This window comes from Protomyctophum bolini, assembly GCF_963924005.1.
Source record: "Protomyctophum bolini genome assembly, chromosome: 10".
Classification (NCBI taxonomy): Eukaryota; Metazoa; Chordata; class Actinopteri; order Myctophiformes; family Myctophidae; genus Protomyctophum; species Protomyctophum bolini.
The window spans coordinates 34,708,682-34,728,228 of NC_137871.1; the positions used below are offsets into that span (position 1 = coordinate 34,708,682).

Consider the following 19,547-nt stretch of genomic DNA (forward strand, 5'->3'; position numbering starts at 1 on the left):
TCTCACAGACGAAGATCTTAGTGGATTTGGGGGACGTGTTTCATTCGCACTGGCACCCTCCGCAGATGGTTTCGTCCAAAAGCTATAAATAGTGCGCGAGGCCGTGCCGTAGCTCGTCCTGTGCGCGTGCAGCCAGCTTTGCGGTTGCTAAGGAGACACGGGAGGGCCAGGTAATGCATCAGTTTGGCTGTGTGTTAGCTATAGTAGTGTGTGGCTGACGTAAACCCTCCGCATCATATAATAAATAGACCTAAACGTGATGGAGTCGCTCGTGTGTATGTTTGTAGATCCGTGCGCTGTTCTGTACAACGGTGTAGCATTGATGACAACACGGTGGGGAAGCAGTAAACAGGCCTTAATGTTGCCACTAGGGCTAGCTATAGCCGATGTAGCTCAGCCCCAGCTAGCTCTGGCTGGGTTGAACGCTATACACAGGGTCAGTTCAGTTCCCACAGGCTGGCTGGGCTGCATCATGATGTCCAGATGCTATGTTAGTTTGTGTCAGCGTCTGGTTTTAGACTAGAGTCTGCACTTCGTTGGAAAAGAACCGTTGGTGCAGATTAACGGTTAACAGTTTTCACACAATTGCTATTTCCTTTTTTCTTTTTCTTTTTTAAGCGATGACAGCTAGTTATCTGATGAAGACAACCTGCAGTGTTCCTGTTTTTTTAGCTTTAACTTGTCGTATGCAAACCTCAAACGGTTTAGCAGTCAGCTAACCTGTTTTTCAGCAAGCATTTAGAATTAACACTGGTTTAATGAGGAAGAGGAGGGGGGGGGGTGTCATTTGACTTGATTGTCACATTCATGGTCGTTTGGCATTAACTTCCCTTTACCTAGTCAGATCAGGTCAAACCCAATGAATGTCCATGAGCTAAACTGCACATTGTACAAGGGTTCAAATCACCTGGCTGACTGACAGATGTGCAAAGATCTTTTGGCTGGTTTAGAATGGATGACACATTTGTTAGCTTAGTTATTGATCATATATGTGTTTATATAAATATATATTTGCAGTCTTTGAAAGTCCCTGCTCTATGAGGGTTATTGGCAAAGAAGGGCTTGGTGTACTGATGATGACAAAGCTAGGCAAGTGGAATCTCATGTGGCAGTATAGGCTACTTGTAACACTAATACTCTAGCAAGCAACATGGTTGCCACATGGAAAAGGCCCAGCCCCAGAGGGCCTCCTCTGACTCTACAGAAAGTTCTGAGGGAAATAAATACCCTCAACGCCTAAAGCATAGCAATGAATAGTCTCAGCTTTGTCATTTAATGTCACCATGGACACCCCTTATAGTTTTACTTTAAGTGTCAAAGGTAAAAGTTGTGTGCCATCATGATTTCCTTAGAGAGCAGTGCAAAGGTTGAAATGAATCGTCAGGATGTTGTGGGGCCAGTGTTAAGTTTGTTTCCTAGGGTGTGTCTTACTTTCACTTACTACTATTAGATCTTGTATAGAAGTCAACTGACGCACGCGGTGACGTGTTTCCATTAAATGCAACTTAAAATGAAATTCAGAAAATGCCACCGTGGGCCTGTGAGGTTGTTTGTCTTTGCGTTGATGCACGTCTTTGTGGTCTGTTGTTCTGTGTCCTGTGCATTCTCCTGTGTCCTGTGCATTCTCCTCTTCACCCTGGCCATTTATTTTAGACCACTTTGGATCCCTGTTGTCCACTTTTTTCCCCTCTTTTGTCTGCCTCGCAGAGCAGCTATGGCATGCTTTCAGCCTCGCTCCCCCTTCATTTTTTTTTTCACACACACTTCCCCCATTCTCCCCCTCTTCCTCTCTCGGTCTCCTTCCCCCTTCCATTCTCCTCTGTCCTAAAGCGAGCGCCAGGCTCCTATCACGTCTTGTAAATTGGACCCACTTGGCTTTCATTGCCGTGGCATTCCCCAAAAGCTTTTCCCTGTGTGCACTGTGTGCGTACTTAAATATCTGAGATGGGCCCTTCTTTATCTGATGGCAATGGTCATACTTTTCATTGAATGTATGCAGTGGAATGTGGAGTGTTTCTTTGTCCTTGGGCCTTGAGCCACCTGTATGCTTTCTGCCTTTTGTAAAAGTGGAACCTATCAAGAGTGCCTCATGTGCACGTGAAAGGCAGAACTTAAATCTGTGCCTTTTTTTTAATATAGTAACATTTTTAACCTTCATGTATACTTTATTGCAGGGGGTCTCAACCTGGGGGTCGCGACCCCTTGGGGGGGGGGGGGTTGCCAATGCAACTGAATGCGCCTGGCTGGAAAATGGAAATTTAGAGTTTACATAATACATGCATAAACTTTCCTTAACGATTCAATCTGGTTTCAGTATACTATTTATGATGCATTTTCTATATTAAGGTTATTGTAGTGGTCAATTTGTATTGGGGTGGGGCAGGGGGTCGCAAGGCATGGCCAAAGCATTTCTGGGGGTCCCGAGCCAAAAAGGTTGAGAACCCCTGCTTTATTGCGCCTGACCTTCAAGCTAACAATGTGTTACAGTCTTGGAAGATCGCATATTTCCACATGTCATAATTCCACATGTCTGCATATTAAACAGCAATTAAATATTTTGACATTTGTCATAAAATAAACACACCTGCAACCGATGAAGGGTGTGTTTAATTTCCTTTGGGATTATTATTATTCATGTGTTTTACGTCTTCTACATAGCTCGTCACTAGCATGTCTTAACGTAGCTGCTATGGAAGACAGCCAGAGCCATACATACTGTAAGTTTAGCCACTTTGCTTTTCATACCTGGCTTTCTCCTCCATTATGCCTGTCCTTTCACCAGGAGAAGTGAAGATGACCGTGGCGTTGTGAGAGAGCCAGTCAGTCTGGCTGGTTGAGGTGTGGAGGGGACACCACAGACCTCGCCAGGATCCTGACAGACCCCTGTACCTTTTCCTCCTCCTCACCGTCATCTCTCCCGGGGTCCAGGATCCTGACAGACCCCTGTACCTTTTTTTTCCTCCTCTTCACTCACCGTCATCCCTCCCGGGGTTCAGGATGGTGACTCTCATCACAGAGCAGCTCCGGAAGCAGAGTTTGGAGGAGCACAGCCACAAGGCCTTCTCCTTCAATGTGAATGTGGTGAGTAGAACTTCAGTTCTACAATAATGTCTTCTAAATCTTTAAAAACCTAGGTTTCTATGTCAGTGGTGCTCAAACTTGTTCATGTCAATTGTATGTATTTGGCTGAATGTATATTTCAAAGATTTGTGGCACATTTTCACGATTTTTCAGAAATGGCTCGTATGAGCTTGTAGATTTTTTTTGTAGATTATTTTTCAATGATGTTTAAAACACCAAAAGGGGTTCCTGCCCAGAATGGGTTAAACCACTTACTATGACTACTTTGAAGTATATTACATTTTTAAGTAATCTTTTGTCATTTCAGTCTTTGCCTGCAGTGGGATCCAGCCCTACTATCTCCTGGAGTGCCTATGGATTGACTCCAGGTAAGTCCATGGTTATGAACTGAATATTTTCATTGGCTTCAATATATAGATCCTATCTCAACCTTGGGGAGGGGCAATTCTAAATTATATATTGTCTCTTTATTGTTAATGGCGTTTAATGTTTGTGTTGGCACGTTTTATATCACCATTACATAATCTAATCAACACGAGTTAGACTTTAATATATTAGCTTATTACTACTACATGTTTTATAACTTATCTTGTATTGGCTAGTTATATTGGAATACTGTATTTTGTACTATATTTGTTGGACTTCATTAGCATAGTCTGGCGGAGTATGTCACACCAACATTTCACTGCATATGTGTGACAAATAAAATCTTGGATCTGTCTTCTGGCATTCCCAGAGAGCAGTTTGGCAATGTACCCATCATCCAGGGCCCATCTCCTGGATTCCTCCTCTGGCCTGTCCCCTCTCGACCCCCTAGGGCCCCCTGTCCCAGTTGGAGATTGTCTCTACCGACCTCAAATTCCCAGCACCTCAGTCAGTGACCTGGCCTCCCAGAGCTCCCCACCCCCACCTCCCAAACGTCACTGCCGCTCCCTGTCTGTCCCGGAGGATCTGTCTCGCTGCCGTTCCACCTGGCGCCCCTGTGCCTCCAAGGTGTGGACCCCGGTTAAACGCCGCAGTCAAAGTGGAGGAGTGGCTTGTTTGGCGTCCGGTGCCTGCTCAGGCCCCCTCCGAGGCCCCAGCTCCTCTCTTACGTCCTCGTCCGTGCACTCGTCCTCCAGCCCCACATTCTTTAGCCTGGCACTGTCGTCTGACTCCCCGCTACCCTGGAGCTTTCCCTGGGACCCCTGTGACACGCTGCGGGGGGCCTGCTCCACCTTCTTCCCAGCCCCCTCCTCCTGCTCCTCCTCCCCGGCTCCTCTGGCTTCGTCTCGCTCGCTGCTGCGCAGGCGCTTCTCCCTGTCCCCCGTGCACATCCAGGAGGCGTCTCTGCTCCCCCTGCCTCCGCAACCCTCCCCGGTTTCTGCCCTGATCCCCGGCTGCTGCGCCACGGAGCCCCACGGAGCCCCCTCCCCTTCTCCCACCTCGGCCTGCAGCACGCCGTCTTCCTCTAGACGCGCCCTGCGCCCGGTCCTCCCACGATGCCACTCTCAACCCTGTGACATGCGTAAGCCTCGTCTGAAGAGACGCCATGACCCAGATATTCTACCCTGTCCCCGGCCTGGCCTTGACTTCAGCAAGATGACTCAGGTGAGCATAATGCTGCAGCCAATAGGGGTGCTTATTATTTTAATGTGTATAGTTATTAATATTTGGTCTATATATTTTTTACTTTTACCTTGCCATATTGAATTTTACATGAACTTTATACTTTGAAACCTTTATTTATTCTCGAAAGAGCAATTGATGTTCTCCCTCATTTTCAATGCTGACGAGATTACATACATTATATAAAACAATTAAAGACATGCAGGTATAAAAACAAAACTTCATGTAAGGCAAAGACATATTATATAGACAATGAGACAAAACATAAATTAAAAATGGTTACATATTGAGGTAGGGAGGTTCAAAAGCAGTTTGTTACTTTGTTACTTACTATGTTATGCTCTCAGTTGATTTATAAATTCTATGTATTTACACATTTTTAACTAATGGCATTAATCAATCGGATATTATGGCATGGCTCTGTAGCATGTCCCCACGATTTATGTTTATTTGAGATATTTCAAACAAATTATAATTAATAAAAAGGAAAGATACGCCCGCACACTGATTATATAATCTGCTCGGTACAAGGGTATACATTTATTGAGGGCAACGTTTCAATCCCTACGGACCTTCTTCAGGCAACCAAATTATGACAAATTAGAAACATGTTAGCAGTGTATTTGGTTGCTTTCTGGTAGTTTGCTTTGCCATGAAAACTTGAAAAGCAACTCCACCACCAAGGCCCTTAGTTCCCTGCTTCTGTCCCCACAGTCCCAGTGTGTTTATGTTGGGATCATTAGTGAACAGAACTGGGCCTCTGGTTCCCTGACCTCAACCACAATCAGCCCCCCCCCCGTACCCCACCTACTGTATGAAGCAGCATTGCGCTCACATTCCTGTTTCCATCAGACGAGTCCGGCCTGCATTGGGTTCTGTGGTGTGATGTTAGTACTGGCACTTTCACCCCACTTCCCTGACCCACTGTGTGTTTTTGGGCTGGCCCCTGCATTCCTGTGCATCTGGCCACTGGAGTCTGCTATGCCCGTCGAATATTTCCCCTGAATGCAGCTTTCTAACCCTATTAAAAGAAATGCCACCGCCATTCATGGTAACTTCCTGGTTTGTTTAGTGATGTCATCACCTTTCCTACTCGTTCTTGTTTATGACGTAGGAAAGGCGTTGTGTGGATCTTCTTGTTCTGCTGCTGTGTTGCGACATAAAAGATGGTGCATTTTCAGAAAGGGTCAGCTAGAATACAGTTTCAGAACGGCTGCACATGAACCATAAAAGCTTTGAGCATTCTGATTTCCATGGTAAAGCGATCTACACACTGACTGAATGTGCGTACCATGTGACTCGTCCTTCACATGATGGCCCACACAGCAGTGTGTTGATTCTTAAATGACGTTCAGTATGGTGTCATGGGGACATATCTGGTCACCCTATGATGGTGTGTGCATGGTCTCATGTAACGTCTCTGTGCTTTGCAGATCGGTAGTGGCGGAGCAGGTGGCTGCATGATGCTGGAGCACGTTGCCATGCAGGGGGAGCGGCGATCAGCCTTTTCCCCCGCAGACTTCCTGCTGGGACGGACCAGTATCGTACCGTTGAGTGAAAGTGAGGAGGAGGAGGAAGAAGAGGACAACGTTAAAAGAAAGGGGAGTACGATAGACGGACAAAAGATAGTTTTTGAGAGAGACTGCACAGAACTGGACTTGAACCTTATAGAGGAGAATTGATGCCTCCTCCTTGGTGCTGCTTTGTGTGCTCAAACGGCATTTCTCACCATGTTATTCACACGTAGGCTACGCACACTCTTCTGGCAGAACCCTTGGGAACCTGTTGCCCCTCTGTAGGCAATGAGGCATGCATCAGGGCCCTTCATAATCCCCCCCCCCCCCCCTGCCCCCAAAAATGCCAGAAATTGTCATTTGTCAACACTTCAGCAAATTCATTACTCCCAACATTTCACAAGAATGATGTCATAGTGTCTTCCATCATGACACTCCGTTGGTAAATCCGCACGAGTAAATAAGTGCGTTCACATGCACACAGTATTCTGGCTAATAATCAATATTGCGGTTAAAAGACTCGTTCAGGATAAGCCATTTATTATTATGCATCTGGAACACACACACACACACACACACACACACACACAATATTGTAAATATTGCCATAGAAAACCTTCCAGTAAGCAAAAATGCAATGTTAAGGCAGGTGCAGTATATACATTAATCCCAGCTAATATTTGCATATCTTGTATTTGTCTGTATGGAAATGAGCTTATACAAGTTGTGGTATCTGTATATCTTATGGTGAATTTGGAAAATATGGTGGAGAGAATTTGGGCAAAAGCAACATTCCACATGACAAACATTGGTTTAGGATGTACAGCGCCATTTAGACATCGTCATACAACTGTGTAATCATAGCTCTGAAAATAGCTCTACAAGCTCACAAGGCAATGTGAGCTAATGTAGTTCGTCTGTTTTCACGTTAACATGGCTGTGTTCCCTTAGTCCTAGTCTCGTGTAGCCAGACAACTATTCCACAATCACCGAATGCTATATAGAGTCTGGAACTACACCTCCCGAAATCCGAGTAAGGAAGCTGGCATTTCCGTTCACAAAAAAAATATTTTTAAATATCTTTACATTTAACTTTATAATATCCATTTCTGCTAAGCAGCAAGCTATATATGCTTAGATTATTTATATTTATATTAGGATAAATTTGCACGACTGTAAAGACGAAACGTAAGTGGGGAGGAGGCTTTATCCTTTATCGCTTCTCCAGACTGTGTGATGAAAGCATTTGAAAATTGCAGGAGGAAACATTCTGGCCACATGAGACTACTTTAACCCTAATGCCGAACATGGAGCTGAGGGAACAAGGCTGACCCTGGTCACCCAATGGCTCATTTGGGTGCACATTATGAGCCACAATTTAGACCGACGATTCTACAAATTGTCTTCTAAATCCTGACAGTTTTCTGAAAAACCCATGTTTCTATGTCAGTGGTGCTCAAACTATTTCATGTCAAGGACCCCCAGAATTATCTGTATTTGGCCGCCATCTGAAAATATGTTGTTCCAGGGACCTCCCCAGAAGCAAAGATTTGAGTTAAACGTTCACTGTGAAAGAATAAATATTCAAAGATATGTGCCACATTTTCATGATTTTTCAAAAATGGCAGACCTACAAGCACTCTGTGCCGTGCTATGAGCTGTAGATCTGCTGTTCTTCAATGGCTAAAGTATAATGTAATGCTTAAAACACCAAAAGGGGTTCTCGCCCAGAATGGGTTAAGGCTTTGGCCTCAGCACACCTGCCTTGTGAGTGAAACAAGATGAGTGCCCCCTCCCTTCCGGTCCATCCAATCTGCAGAACATTGTAAAGTATCACTCTCTCTGGTCTGTCAGCTTTTTCTTTTCCATTGCAAATTCTCACATTACACTTTCCCAAATTCACCTTTACATGCAGTATGCAATCACATCATTAAGAAAACTGAAATATGAGAATATGAATCGGCATGTAAACGCTCTCGGTCATTGAAAGCAGATTAAGATTATTCCAAGGGTACATAACATTATATGGCACTTTTCAATGATTGTAAATTAGATTGCTTGTTATGATGCCCCAGTGGACAGGATACATTCCAGAATGTCATAGCAGTTCCTGAAAAGCCAATCCATGTCACCATATTGGATCTTCTACATCTACACCACCCAGTTTGACCCTGTGGAACACCCCAACATCAGTAATGCTTAATTTATAATCAGTCGTACAATGGTGTCGGTCAAATCTGGGTTAAAAGCTTGCTTTTCTTGTATCAAAAGCAAAAACTATTGCAACCCCCCCCCCCCCCCCCTCTGTTCATATTTTCTTTGGTGTGGGAGACTTTTTGTTGCTTGAACATCAACACATCTATTGTCAAAGACTAGTTATATAATATTTTGGATGATATATTAACTTGATCATGCCTTAAGCTTGAAGTACAATGGGTTCCTGATGTTTTAGTGTTCACCTTTCTCAGCCAGACAGTTGTTCCTTCCAAGGAATCATTTGCTATGATTCAGACGCTAATGAACGGGTCACACATGCACTATAACGGACAATTGATTAACTAAATCAATGCTGCAGTTGGCTCCAATAGGGCACAATGTAATAATGTACTGTACAGTGGTTACACATGTGGTGTGTGTGTGTGTGTGTGTGTGTGAGAGTGTGTATGTGTGATTAAAAAAAAAGAAGGAAACAAAAAAAAGCCGGTAGTGATGCAGACTTACAGAGGATTGGTGGCCTTTCGGAAAAGATTTTTAATGTGTTTTCAGATGGAAAAGTTCTTACACAATTTGTGTAATAAAATAAAGTTTAATAGAGTGTTTTTTTGGGGGAGGTTTTTTCAACAAATGTCCTTTATTTAAATCAGGTATTTTTTATTGGAACATTTGGACTAGGGATGAACTGTGCTATGGTTAGTGATAGGTGACACCTAGTGTTTGATTTAGGCATTTAAGTTGCAATGGCCCGGATTGATTCAAAACAATTCTGATAAACTTTAATGTAGATATTGTTTTTAAATTTGCTGATTAGTATAGTAATTTCAGGGAATATATGAAACGCATTCATGGCTGAATTATGACATGTGTACACTTTATTAATCCCACAGGGAAATTCAGTATTGAAGGTTAAATATTCTCATTTTCTTGCAAACCTTTTAGCTGCTTTTAACTTAATGCAATGCTCCACCTTATTAATTATGGTAATTAATCAGTGGTGGAAAGTAACTAACGGTAAGTAGTACTGTACTCGAGTAAAATGTTGGGGTATTTGTACTGGAGTATTTCAATTTCCAGTACCTTTACTTCTACTCCACTTCATCTCAGGTCTAAATATACACTACACTCCACTACATTTATTTGAAAACTTTAGTTACTAGATACTTTGTTGATTTAATTATTACAAAACATACATTAACCTATCCAACCCTATACAGCTGCATCTCAAAGAATTGGAATATTCTGCAAAAGTTTCTTTTCTTCCATAATATACAATTCAAAAAGTGAAACTTTCATATATTCTCAATTTGTTGTGCATAATATATTTAAAACATTTCTTTTTATCTTGATTGTGGCATACAGCCCAGGTTTGCTTTGATAACAGTCGTAAATTCATTTGTATTGTTCAGTCTTATGTCTCGCACCTTACTCTTGACAATACAGCCATGATTCTCTGTGGCGTTCAGGTCAGGTCAGTTGGCTGGTCAGTTAAGCACAGTAATACCGTGGACGATACACCTAGTCTTTTGGCACTGCGGGCAGGTGCCAAATCCAGCTGGAAAGGAAAATCAGCATCTCCATAAAGCGTGTCAACATACAGAAGCACAAAGTGGTCTAACATATCCGGATAAATGGCTGTGTTGACCCTGGACTTGATACAACACAGTAGACCAGCAATGACATGCAGCCACAAAATATAGCTTTTGTTTTTTATAATAAATAAATGCATGAATAATGTGGTGTGGCGTCACTTGTGTGCATGCAGGCCCACCCAGAAGTTCAGTACTGGCTTTGCCACTGATGACACGGCACCCCAAATCATCACTGACAATGAAAATGTAACACTGGACTCAACACAGCCATCTATCAGGATATTTTAGAACACTTTGTGCTGCTGCATGTTGACAAGCTTTATGGAGATTTTCCTTTCAAGCTCGATTTTGCACCTGCCCACAGAGCCAGAACTACTAGTAACTGCTGTACTGACCATGGTAATACTGTGCTTAACTGACCAACCAACTGGCCTAACCTGAAACCCATGGAGAATCTAGGTTGTATTGTCAAGAGGAAGGTCTGAGACATAAGACTCAACAATACAAATTAACTTACGGCTGTTATCAATGCAAACCTGTGCTTTCATAATACATCAACAGTGCGACAGGCTGATCAGCTCTGCATGCCACGCCCCATTGATGAAATTATTTGTTCAAAAGTAGCCCAGACCAAGTATTGACTGCATTTATTAATATACTTTTCAGATGGTCGACATTTCTGGATTTTTAAGATAGGATTTTTTTTCATGCTATAATCAAGATTAAACAAAAAAAGGTGTTAAATATTTCACTTTATGCGCAATGATTTGAGAATATATGAACGTTTCACTTTATGAATTATATTATGGAAGAAAATTAACTTTTGCAGAATATTCTATTTCTTTGAGATGGAGCTTTAGGCCTATACATTTCGGCCATTTGAAAATAGCCAATCAATTTTATTCATGTGAACTGAAAAGGTTTATTTAAAGAATAAAGATCAAGATTTGTGTATATATTTTTTATTTTACAATTGAGGTGCATCGGTCACTGTCGGTCAACATTCCGTTTTCCATGCAGTTGCTCATGCAGTGGACGTAGCCAGGAACCACTCGACTGTGACACTCGGCACAGGACTTCCTGTGAGAACTTTTCCAATCCCCTGTGAAAAGATCGTGTTCTGTAAGGTCACCGGCCCCAATGGCACAGCACAGCCCAGTGTTGAGGTCCCAGCTGACCTGCAAGTTGGACTGGTAGTACTTGTTGGGCCCTTCTTCTTCAGAGTCCAGCAAAAGCAGCCCAATGTCGATCACCACTTGGTTGGTCTCTGGACACACCTCCAGTATGACAGGGTCATAGTCGTCATAGCCACAGACCCGATGGCCCCAGGTACCACTCCTGATCATCTTATGGATGAGAAGGTCATAGTGCAACGTCAACTGCTCCACACACACAGATGGCCTGTTGTGCGAATCTCTGACCGGCAGGAGCTCCCTTCCTGTCAGATCTGTGACGTGGAACAGCGACTCATCAACCTCAAAAGGTATAGCATGGTGCTCCGCTGGCCGTGGGAGGCAGTAGTGCAGGTGTGTGTAGTTGACATAAGTGGGCTCACTGAGACTTGCCTCTTCTTGAGGCGAGGAGGAGAAGGATGAGTATGGGGAGGGGGGTGATGATGATCCGTCTTCCGTGGAAATATAAGAAGGGGAGGACGAGGATGATTCAGATTCTATTTCTTCTGATGGAGGAGGTGCTATTACGGAGCCAAAGATCTTAGGCGACTGGCTATGCTCACCTGCTGGACAGAAGGAGGTGCCACTGGCTATCAGGGATGCTCGGGTGTCCCACAGGATGACCTGGTCCTTTTTCATGGCTGCCTGGAAGCTGAGGGTGCCATCCTCAACTATGTGCTCCACACGGAGCACATAGCCATGCTCGAGACATACCCCTCTACCTGTGTCTGTGGCTATGGTCGATGAGGTTGCTGACGCGATCATAGGACAGCAGTGAGAGCAGGGTGCAGGTGGAGGCTTGGGCATAACGCAGATGAAGATCACGTTCGGGTAGACGCGTGCGTCGGAGCCGAAGATGACAACTTTGGAGTCGTCTCTGGGCCACTCGCACACAGTGAGACGCAGGTCTCCAGTGATTATACGATTGGGATTGGCGTCTACAAAAAGATGCACGCGTTGGGCCTGCCTGAGTTTGCTGTGCACGTTAAACTCCCACCAGTACAGATGGTAGGTCACCATGTTGACGTAACCAACAGCACCCACCCACACCGCATCGTAGTCTTTGGTGTAGGAGAGAACGTATCGGCCACATTTGGTAAACCCAACAAAAGTGTGTCGCTCTCTGTCTTCCTCGGTGACAATGTTCTGCAAGGGGATTCGTACCAGAGCTGGCTGCAGTTCCCTGAACAGGTGTTGAGAAAACTTTCCTGACAGCTTTCCGCGTGCAAGAAGCTTGACGACGTTGTCTTTTTGCACTTTCTGTTTGTTATTATTATCGTCCTTCTCTGACTTGGATCTGAAGGGTGCCATGTTCGAAACACATGTGTTCGTCCTGGAGAGTTGAAGGAGGCTTAACCTCGCCAGGAGGATTTATTGATTGAAGGAGGAGCTATTTGTCTGACGCGGCTGACGCCCCATGCACGTAGCTGCGTGGTAGGCTGTGAGCAGCAAATCAGAAGCAGTGTGATTGATTTATTGAATGATTGATTGATTGATTGATTGAAGTATTTATTAACAGTTTGCAGAATCACAGTACATTTCAAGTACACCTCAATACAAAAACCGTTAACTGTATGTGGATGACCCAATAAAGCACTACACTTATTTTCAAGAGGGTCCACCTTTTTTTATTGAAGGGGCAGCCCCTTGAGATGCATATGTATATAGTATAAATAATAACGTTAAGCACCCTGGTCCCTGAGCTGGAGTCAGGGTGCTAAACGTTGCAATATATACAGGCATATATACACTGTATATATTTTATGTATAGTATAGTATATTATAATTAATATACTAGTATAGTATAGTATATATATAGTATAGTATATTATAAATAATATACTATATAGGGTATTTCTGCATTGCAGTACTGACAGGCCTAGCCTACTTTTAAGTAAAACTTTTCCACCACTGGTAGTGGAAGTGGACACTTCTATGAAAAAACAGGAAATCATCATATAAAGAAAGTAAAGTAAAAAAAGGAAAAAGGAAAAAAAGGGAATAACATGTAGGCCTACAGTATATGGCGAAAGGGTGTGTGTGTGTGTGTGTTGGAGTTGGAGACCTTATTTACGGGGGGCAGTTTGGAATTGGAGCCGTCCGTAGTGTGCCCTTTGAGAGCGGTTTTGAAGGAGTCAAGGGACTCACATGTCTTAATGGCTGTTGGTATTCTGTTTAATACAGTGTTTATACTGCTTTAATTATAAATGTGTGCACTGCTGCCAGTGCTGCGTGTCATTCTGTCGTGGGACCGTGAGTGGGCGCTCCTTCCAGGTCTGATCTTATGATACTTCTCTCTCTCCGCTCCTCTTGACCCCCTGTGGCGTGAACAAGACACTTCCTCTGAGTTTTCTTTTTTTTTTTCGTGATTTCATGGCGATCGGGAGAAGAGAGAGAGAGAGGGAACCACCGAGCGACCCACGCACACGCACGGCACGCACACACCGTTGGTTCCACCACCAGCAGCAGCAGCAGCATTGAGAAACAGTTGGACTAACATCTGGGGTAAATAACAACAACAACATTTACTTCTTCATCTTTTCACGCGCACGACGCGTGCGTTCGTTCATTCATCCCTGCGTGCGTGCACCCAGGATCACGCACGCACCTAGTAAACAACGCCGATTGATTGATTGATCACATCGATCGAGCGTCTCCGCGGTGTCCCGTACTAGTGAACTATTTGGGAGATAACACGCAAACGGGACGAAACGAGCTGCACTCACTCACGAGGAGAGGGTGTCGCTGCTCGCTCAATCTAAAGAGCAGATCTACAAGGCATCGCCGGCGTCGCCCGGCGACGCGGCGATGCCTTGCAGATCTGCTCTCGCGACACCGCCGTACCAACGGAACATACATGAAGCTTAATAACGACGCCGTGCTGCTAACTCGTTAGCATATTCCGCTAACGACCACCAACCACAACGCGTTGGAATTGGAAAACTTCCATTTCAATGTTCATCGGAAGGTTGTTTTGCTGCTGTTGTTGTTTTTACTTGGCTTAAGAGTTTTAGACTAGTTGTTTAAGACATATAAAATAAAGTGTGTTTATGTTGTCGCTGCACGAGCTGCGTTAGCGTCGCTGCTATAGCTAGCTTAGTTGGAAGTTAAAACAAGTTAGAAGTTATTGCGTTAGCCGTTAGCAGTAGTAGTGTAATGTTTTAATATATAATTAAGTAAATGTGAGTTGAGCCTCGAATTAAAACTGTGCCCGTGGCTGTCGTTGTGTAAATGGGGAATGTATATTTGATATGTGTGTATATATATGTATATGCAACACATTTTTAAACTGCTAAAAAGAAGGGATTAGCATTAGCAAGTTTTATAGCTAACGGTAACTAGCCGCTAAAGCTAGCGGTTTCCATTGAGGATGCGAATTGAATTCAGCATCAAAGTATTTTTATTCTTGTTGTGAATAATGATGCACGTTAATGGGGTATTGTTGTTTTATGATGCACGTTGTCGTTTATTGAAGTTATAATTAACATGAACAAATATCAACACTACCAATTGGGCAGCAGCGTTCTGGTTAATTTATACGTCATTTGTCACTTTCGACAAAAATGACGTTTTTCATCTGAAAAAGGTGACTACTCATGACGTCATTAGTCGAGGAGGTGTAAATAAAAATAAAAAAAGTGTATATTAAAGTATGCCATATATACTTATGCTATGAATTGCACTTTTATGAGCAGACTTAAAAGTAAAGTGTGCACAACATGTGGCCCCTGTCTGTCTTTTACTGGTGATAAATACAGCAAAAGCAGTGAAACCAATACATTATAGTAGAAGAGTCTACATTATAGGGAAGTGATTTAATTTTCTGAACTTCAACTTACATGAATGTTCTATTATGTGCCTAATACACTTAATTGTTGTATAGGCATTACTGATTATTTATTAAACTGAAATCTCTGTGTAAATGTTTGAAAGTATTATTAATTTCCACAATATTGTAGTGACCCAGCAAGATGCATCAACAATATTGAGCTAGTTGGGGCCAAAACATTGTGATATTAGATTGTTGCCCAGCCCTCCATTTAAATGTCAAACGTCAAAAACAAATGTCATGTTGAGGACATCTTGCTTTGATGGCAATATTACCAGATTATAATTCAAAATGTCTTACTTTGTTTTCTTTTTCTACAGTACAGATTACTTTCTCAACCTGATTGGTGGAAAGGTCCATACAGAATTGTTCTGCTGGTGAGTGAAAATATTGATGCACTTCGCCATCAGAGTGTGTGTGTGTGTGTGTGTGTGTGTGTGTGTGTGTGTGGGGGGGGGGGGGGGGGGGGGATTTGAATAACTGACTGTTGCGTTGGTTGTCTTGGACATGAATATGTTAGACATTTGCATATAGATTACAGGTATTATTCTATCAACTCTAAACTGACACCACTGCCCAAATTAAGTAATTGCTAATTATTTACATGCACAAGTCGGTACAAAAATGTGCAATATGCCTTACCTTACGTTTTAACAGCGGGCGAACAGCGATAAAAAACCTAGTTGGAGTTCCTGCTGTCATTACCATATATGTCCTCGCTTTGATGCGCATGTAAAATTACTACCGTAAATCAGTGGTTCCCAAACTTTTTCATGTCAAGGTCCCCCAAATTGACACTAATTGGCCCGCGGACCCGCATTTGAAAAGATATGCCAGGGACCCCCATAAGAGAAGATCTTTACGGCTTTAGCAGTGATTCTCAACTATTGTCATTTCAAGGAGCCCCAGGTTTGACCCGAATTAGGCTATGGACCCCCATTTAATGGCATTTCTATCTCTGGGACCCCCAATTAATATTGTAAAATTTTAAGGAAATTTAACTCGAGTGTACAAATGGAACCGTTAGGGTCCATTTGGTTCCATTTGTGCACTCTTGAGTTACAGGCCGGGGCCATTTGGTTCCAAACTACTATTTACCTGGGGACCCCCACTTTGGGAACCACTGCCGTAAATGGTAGTGGAACTAGGAACCAAATTTCGGTGGTATGGTTCCGCGTGGAGGGTAAACAAAGCAACACATGAAATTTGATTTGGCTATCGCCGATGACGATGTCATCCAAAAGATAAAAAAATGTCTTGTTTTTGAACGACGTTCCTCCGCCCACTTTTCGACTGTCCTCTTTTCGCCTGCTGTCTGTCGCCAGTAGTTGCCGCGTCTCATAGACAAATAACGCATTTCTGTAAAATACGCCAGGAGTCGCCTGCTGTTAAAACTCATTGGCAGTAATCATACATTAACCCATTTTGGGCGGGAACCCCTTTTGGTGTTGGCATTATGTTATGCTTTAGCTATTGAAAAATAGCAGATCTACAAGCTTGCATTTCTGCAATTTTTGAAAAATCTAAAAACGACTGACATAGAAACGGCTTTTTCAGAAAACTGTCAGGATGTAGATGTAGAAGACATTTCTTTAATCTGATCTCAGGTCAAAATGGGTTAAAACAAATGATGTATTATTTGCTCATTTGCCCTGATGTTTCTCACTCCCTACTGTGATTCATCTCTCTTTTAGGTGCTGACGGGGGGATCTTTCCTTGTGGTGTATTATTGAAGGAACTCCCTACTACTACTTTTTTTTTTTTTTTTTACTTGCTCTGTCCCGGGTTAAGACTTGTTGTCTATGGCTCTGATGGACAAACACAAAGTCAAGCGGGCAAGATTGGACCGCATCTGTGAAGGTGAGATTGTAAACGCACACACACACACACGCACGCACACACACACACAGGATGTGTTTTTAAGTCTAGGGTAGCCGCAATTTACAACACTATATATTTTTAAATATTAGGTTGAATCTAGAGTTGCAATACCCTCCATTAAAATAGAAATCAGATCTGCTAGTATTAAACACTCTTACCACTCTAAACTGAGATCTCCGTCCTATCAAATAGTTACGCTCGCCAACACGGAGATTAATCAAAATGACAGACTACAGTCTACAGGCTGGGAGCGTCTGTTGGGCAACATTCAATGTCATTTCCGTTTGGCACGTCATCCAAAGTGGTCCCCCTCCATTTTAATGGATTGGATGAAAAATCATAAAACGTGGATAACTCTTGATCTAAATCAGTGCTTCCAATTCTAACCAAAGATTGTGTTTTTGACGGGCCATCGCGGTCCCGTCGCTTGTCTCGTTAGAAGTAATCATACCTCCCGCTGTTGTCGATCACTTCGGGGGTGTTTTGGCTACATCTAGCTACTTCGAGCTCCTTCCAAGATGGCGCGGAGCAACCTTGAAATAGGCTCTGAAGCTGCAAATCGCTGGGCGCCCTGATTTAATGGGCGTTAAGAGTGTTAAACATCGCCAACATTGCAGCTGTAGGGCAAGCTTGAATTATCCTCGATTTTTATGAAACAAACGCTTTGCCGATTGAAAGAGGATAATTCAAGCTTGCCCTACAGCTGCAATGTTGGTGAGTTTGACGTCGTTTAATTCAAGCAGATCGGAAATTTCTATTTGAATCAATGGGCTGTCAATGGAGGGTATTGCAACTCTAGATTCAACCTATAGGACTCTAGGGTATCATATTTAATTATGTTACAAAAAAGTCATTCAAATTTAAATGACATTATGATGTTGATATGCATTTAATTTAAAGTGATGTACTTTTTGAAACAGCATCCAGAATTTCACAATAAGCTTCACGTGGTTAACCACAGTCATATTCAAAGCCAGACTCAATTTCTACGCTTTAAAATTGGGTGTGTAACAGAATCGTTCTGCTTTAAATGGTGCTGCTATGTTTATGTATTTTTTTAACGTTGCCTGCATACTCACTAGGGTGTTATGTTTTAAATAGCTCATGTCTTTCATTTAGCCTTTATAAAATAATACATGTGATACTTGTGTACATTGTTCTGTGGTACCTGGACAAACATCGTTCTGATGCGATTGTTGAATAGAGTCCTGAGTCTTATCGCACTTCCTTCCTCTCTGTCTGTGTGAGGATGGAGGCATTGGAGGGGCTGCATTTTCACTGGGGATTGTTTTTACAAAGGTGCAATGGGTGTTTGAGATTATTATTTTTTTAAGTAAAAGGTAAAAACCTTATCTTGATTGGTGAGATGCTGAAAGGCTTCCAGGATGACTTTGTGATCGATTGGACATCGCAGCAAAGCACATTAAAGTCACAGCATGGATGGCACAATTAGGATGTGTTTTTCTGGAGGGAAAACGACAGTAATTAGTGTGGAGGAGAGTAGACGTAAGATGCAGATGAGAGATAATGGAGAACTAAAATGGAGGGAACTGTCTGGGGAGAGTCCCTGGAGACGGGTTGAGAGGGAGAGGACGAGGTGAAGGGTCGTGGCCGCGGCCACAGGGAAACGGGCCAGCTGTCTCTTTAAAAAACGACAACAGCCCAAACCGCCCTCAGCCGCAGCCTGGCTATGCTAATGAGGTTACTGCTGGTTGGCTGGGCCTCAATGTTAGCTGCCCGTGATTGGAGGCTGGGCCGTGGGGGAGGGGCTGGGTGTGGATGACAGCTGGGAACCAGCCAGCCAAGAACAGTCTGACAGAGAGAGGGAGAAAAAAGAGAGGACGATAGAGGGGAGAGCAAGGCGAGAGTAAGAGAGAGTGAGGAAGACAGGCTGACAGACTTCATAATGCAAGGTTAGGCCCGGTGCTCGTGTTTGTCTTTGAATGTTTTTTGAAGCCATGCTTGTGAACTGACGGGGAGATATGGAGCTTTGGGTGTGGTTGTGTGTGTGCCGTTTCCTTTCTACCCCCCCCACCCCACCCCCATATTGCTTGGCATATATCTTTTCGTCGTAACGGACGGTTACATAGGGAATGAATCAGTGTATTCACGGTTGGGTACTTGGCTCACTCTGTGTGTGTGTGTGTGTGTGTGTGTGTGTGTGTGTGTGTGTGTCTGGGTGGAGTACCGCTGCTTGGTGCATTATCATCAGCCCTGCCCCTCCCCCTCACCTCTCCCTCTTGCTCTTTCTCTCTCTCTCACACACACACACACACACACACACACACACACTCCTCCGACGCGGCCAGAGGGGGAGAGAAAGGAGGAGGGAGGGAAAGAAAGACCGAGGGAGGGAGAATGAATGAAGCACTGAATGAATTGCATTGTGTGCGGCCATGCTTGCTCGTCGTGGGCCTCGAGTACGCCAGTGTCCTTTACTCCGATTACTCAGTGTGTGTGTGTGTGTGTGTGTGTGTGTGTGTGTCTACTCGTAGTATATTTCCAGGGAGCTTTTGTTTTTCCTTTTCTTGAACGGGTAGTCCTGTTTGTTTGGACGTTGTGTGATCGTTCTCTTTGCGGTTTATTCACGTAATGACAGTTACTTCAGCAAGCCTCGGTGTTGGTTCCAGTGGCTTACAGTAGCCTGTTAACCCTG

At 43.5% G+C, this 19,547-nt stretch overlaps 3 protein-coding genes across 10 annotated transcripts in view; 2 read left to right on the forward strand and 1 right to left on the reverse strand.

Moving 5' to 3' along the window:
* Positions 1-105: 105 nt before the first annotated feature.
* LOC308322386 (protein FAM53C-like) lies at positions 106-9,022 on the forward strand. The gene is made up of 5 exons (XM_080773611.1): positions 106-170; positions 2,783-3,081; positions 3,389-3,449; positions 3,818-4,671; positions 6,123-9,022. Exons 2-5 carry the CDS (start codon positions 2,998-3,000, stop codon positions 6,369-6,371), a joined length of 1,248 nt encoding a protein of 415 aa, XP_080629737.1. The 5' UTR covers positions 106-170; positions 2,783-2,997; the 3' UTR covers positions 6,372-9,022.
* A 1,949-nt stretch (positions 9,023-10,971) lies between these two features.
* Positions 10,972-12,492, reverse strand: LOC308322266 (DDB1- and CUL4-associated factor 15-like; the record flags this gene model as incomplete). Its single annotated transcript, XM_080773462.1, has 1 exon — positions 10,972-12,492. One exon carries the CDS (start codon positions 12,490-12,492, stop codon positions 10,972-10,974), a length of 1,521 nt encoding a protein of 506 aa, XP_080629588.1.
* A 1,026-nt stretch (positions 12,493-13,518) lies between these two features.
* ctbp1l (C-terminal binding protein 1-like) overlaps positions 13,519-19,547 on the forward strand; it is a 29,510-nt gene continuing 23,481 nt past the window's right edge. For 4 of the 8 annotated variants that reach the window (XR_013964707.1, XM_080773598.1, XM_080773601.1 and 1 more), the window contains exons 1-3: positions 13,519-13,686; positions 15,331-15,387; positions 16,705-16,870. Coding sequence is in view for 7 of the 8 variants with exons in the window: in XM_080773598.1 (XP_080629724.1) it covers positions 16,813-16,870 (58 nt within the window). In the remaining variant the exon portion in view is untranslated. Of the gene's footprint in view, positions 13,687-14,050; positions 14,150-15,330; positions 15,388-16,704; positions 16,871-18,709; positions 18,805-19,547 lie in introns of those variants that run through there. The other 4 variants (XM_080773600.1, XM_080773599.1, XM_080773603.1 and 1 more) reach the window with 4 other exon arrangements.

Coding starts and splice junctions, on each gene's coding strand:
- LOC308322386 (XM_080773611.1), top strand. CDS start 2,998: ATGGTGACTCTCATCACAGAGCAGCTCCGGAAGCAGAGTTTGGAGGAG. Junction 3,082..3,388: donor TCTCCTTCAATGTGAATGTG/GTGAGTAGAACT, acceptor TTGTCATTTCAG/TCTTTGCCTGCAGTGGGATC. Junction 4,672..6,122: donor ACTTCAGCAAGATGACTCAG/GTGAGCATAATG, acceptor TGTGCTTTGCAG/ATCGGTAGTGGCGGAGCAGG.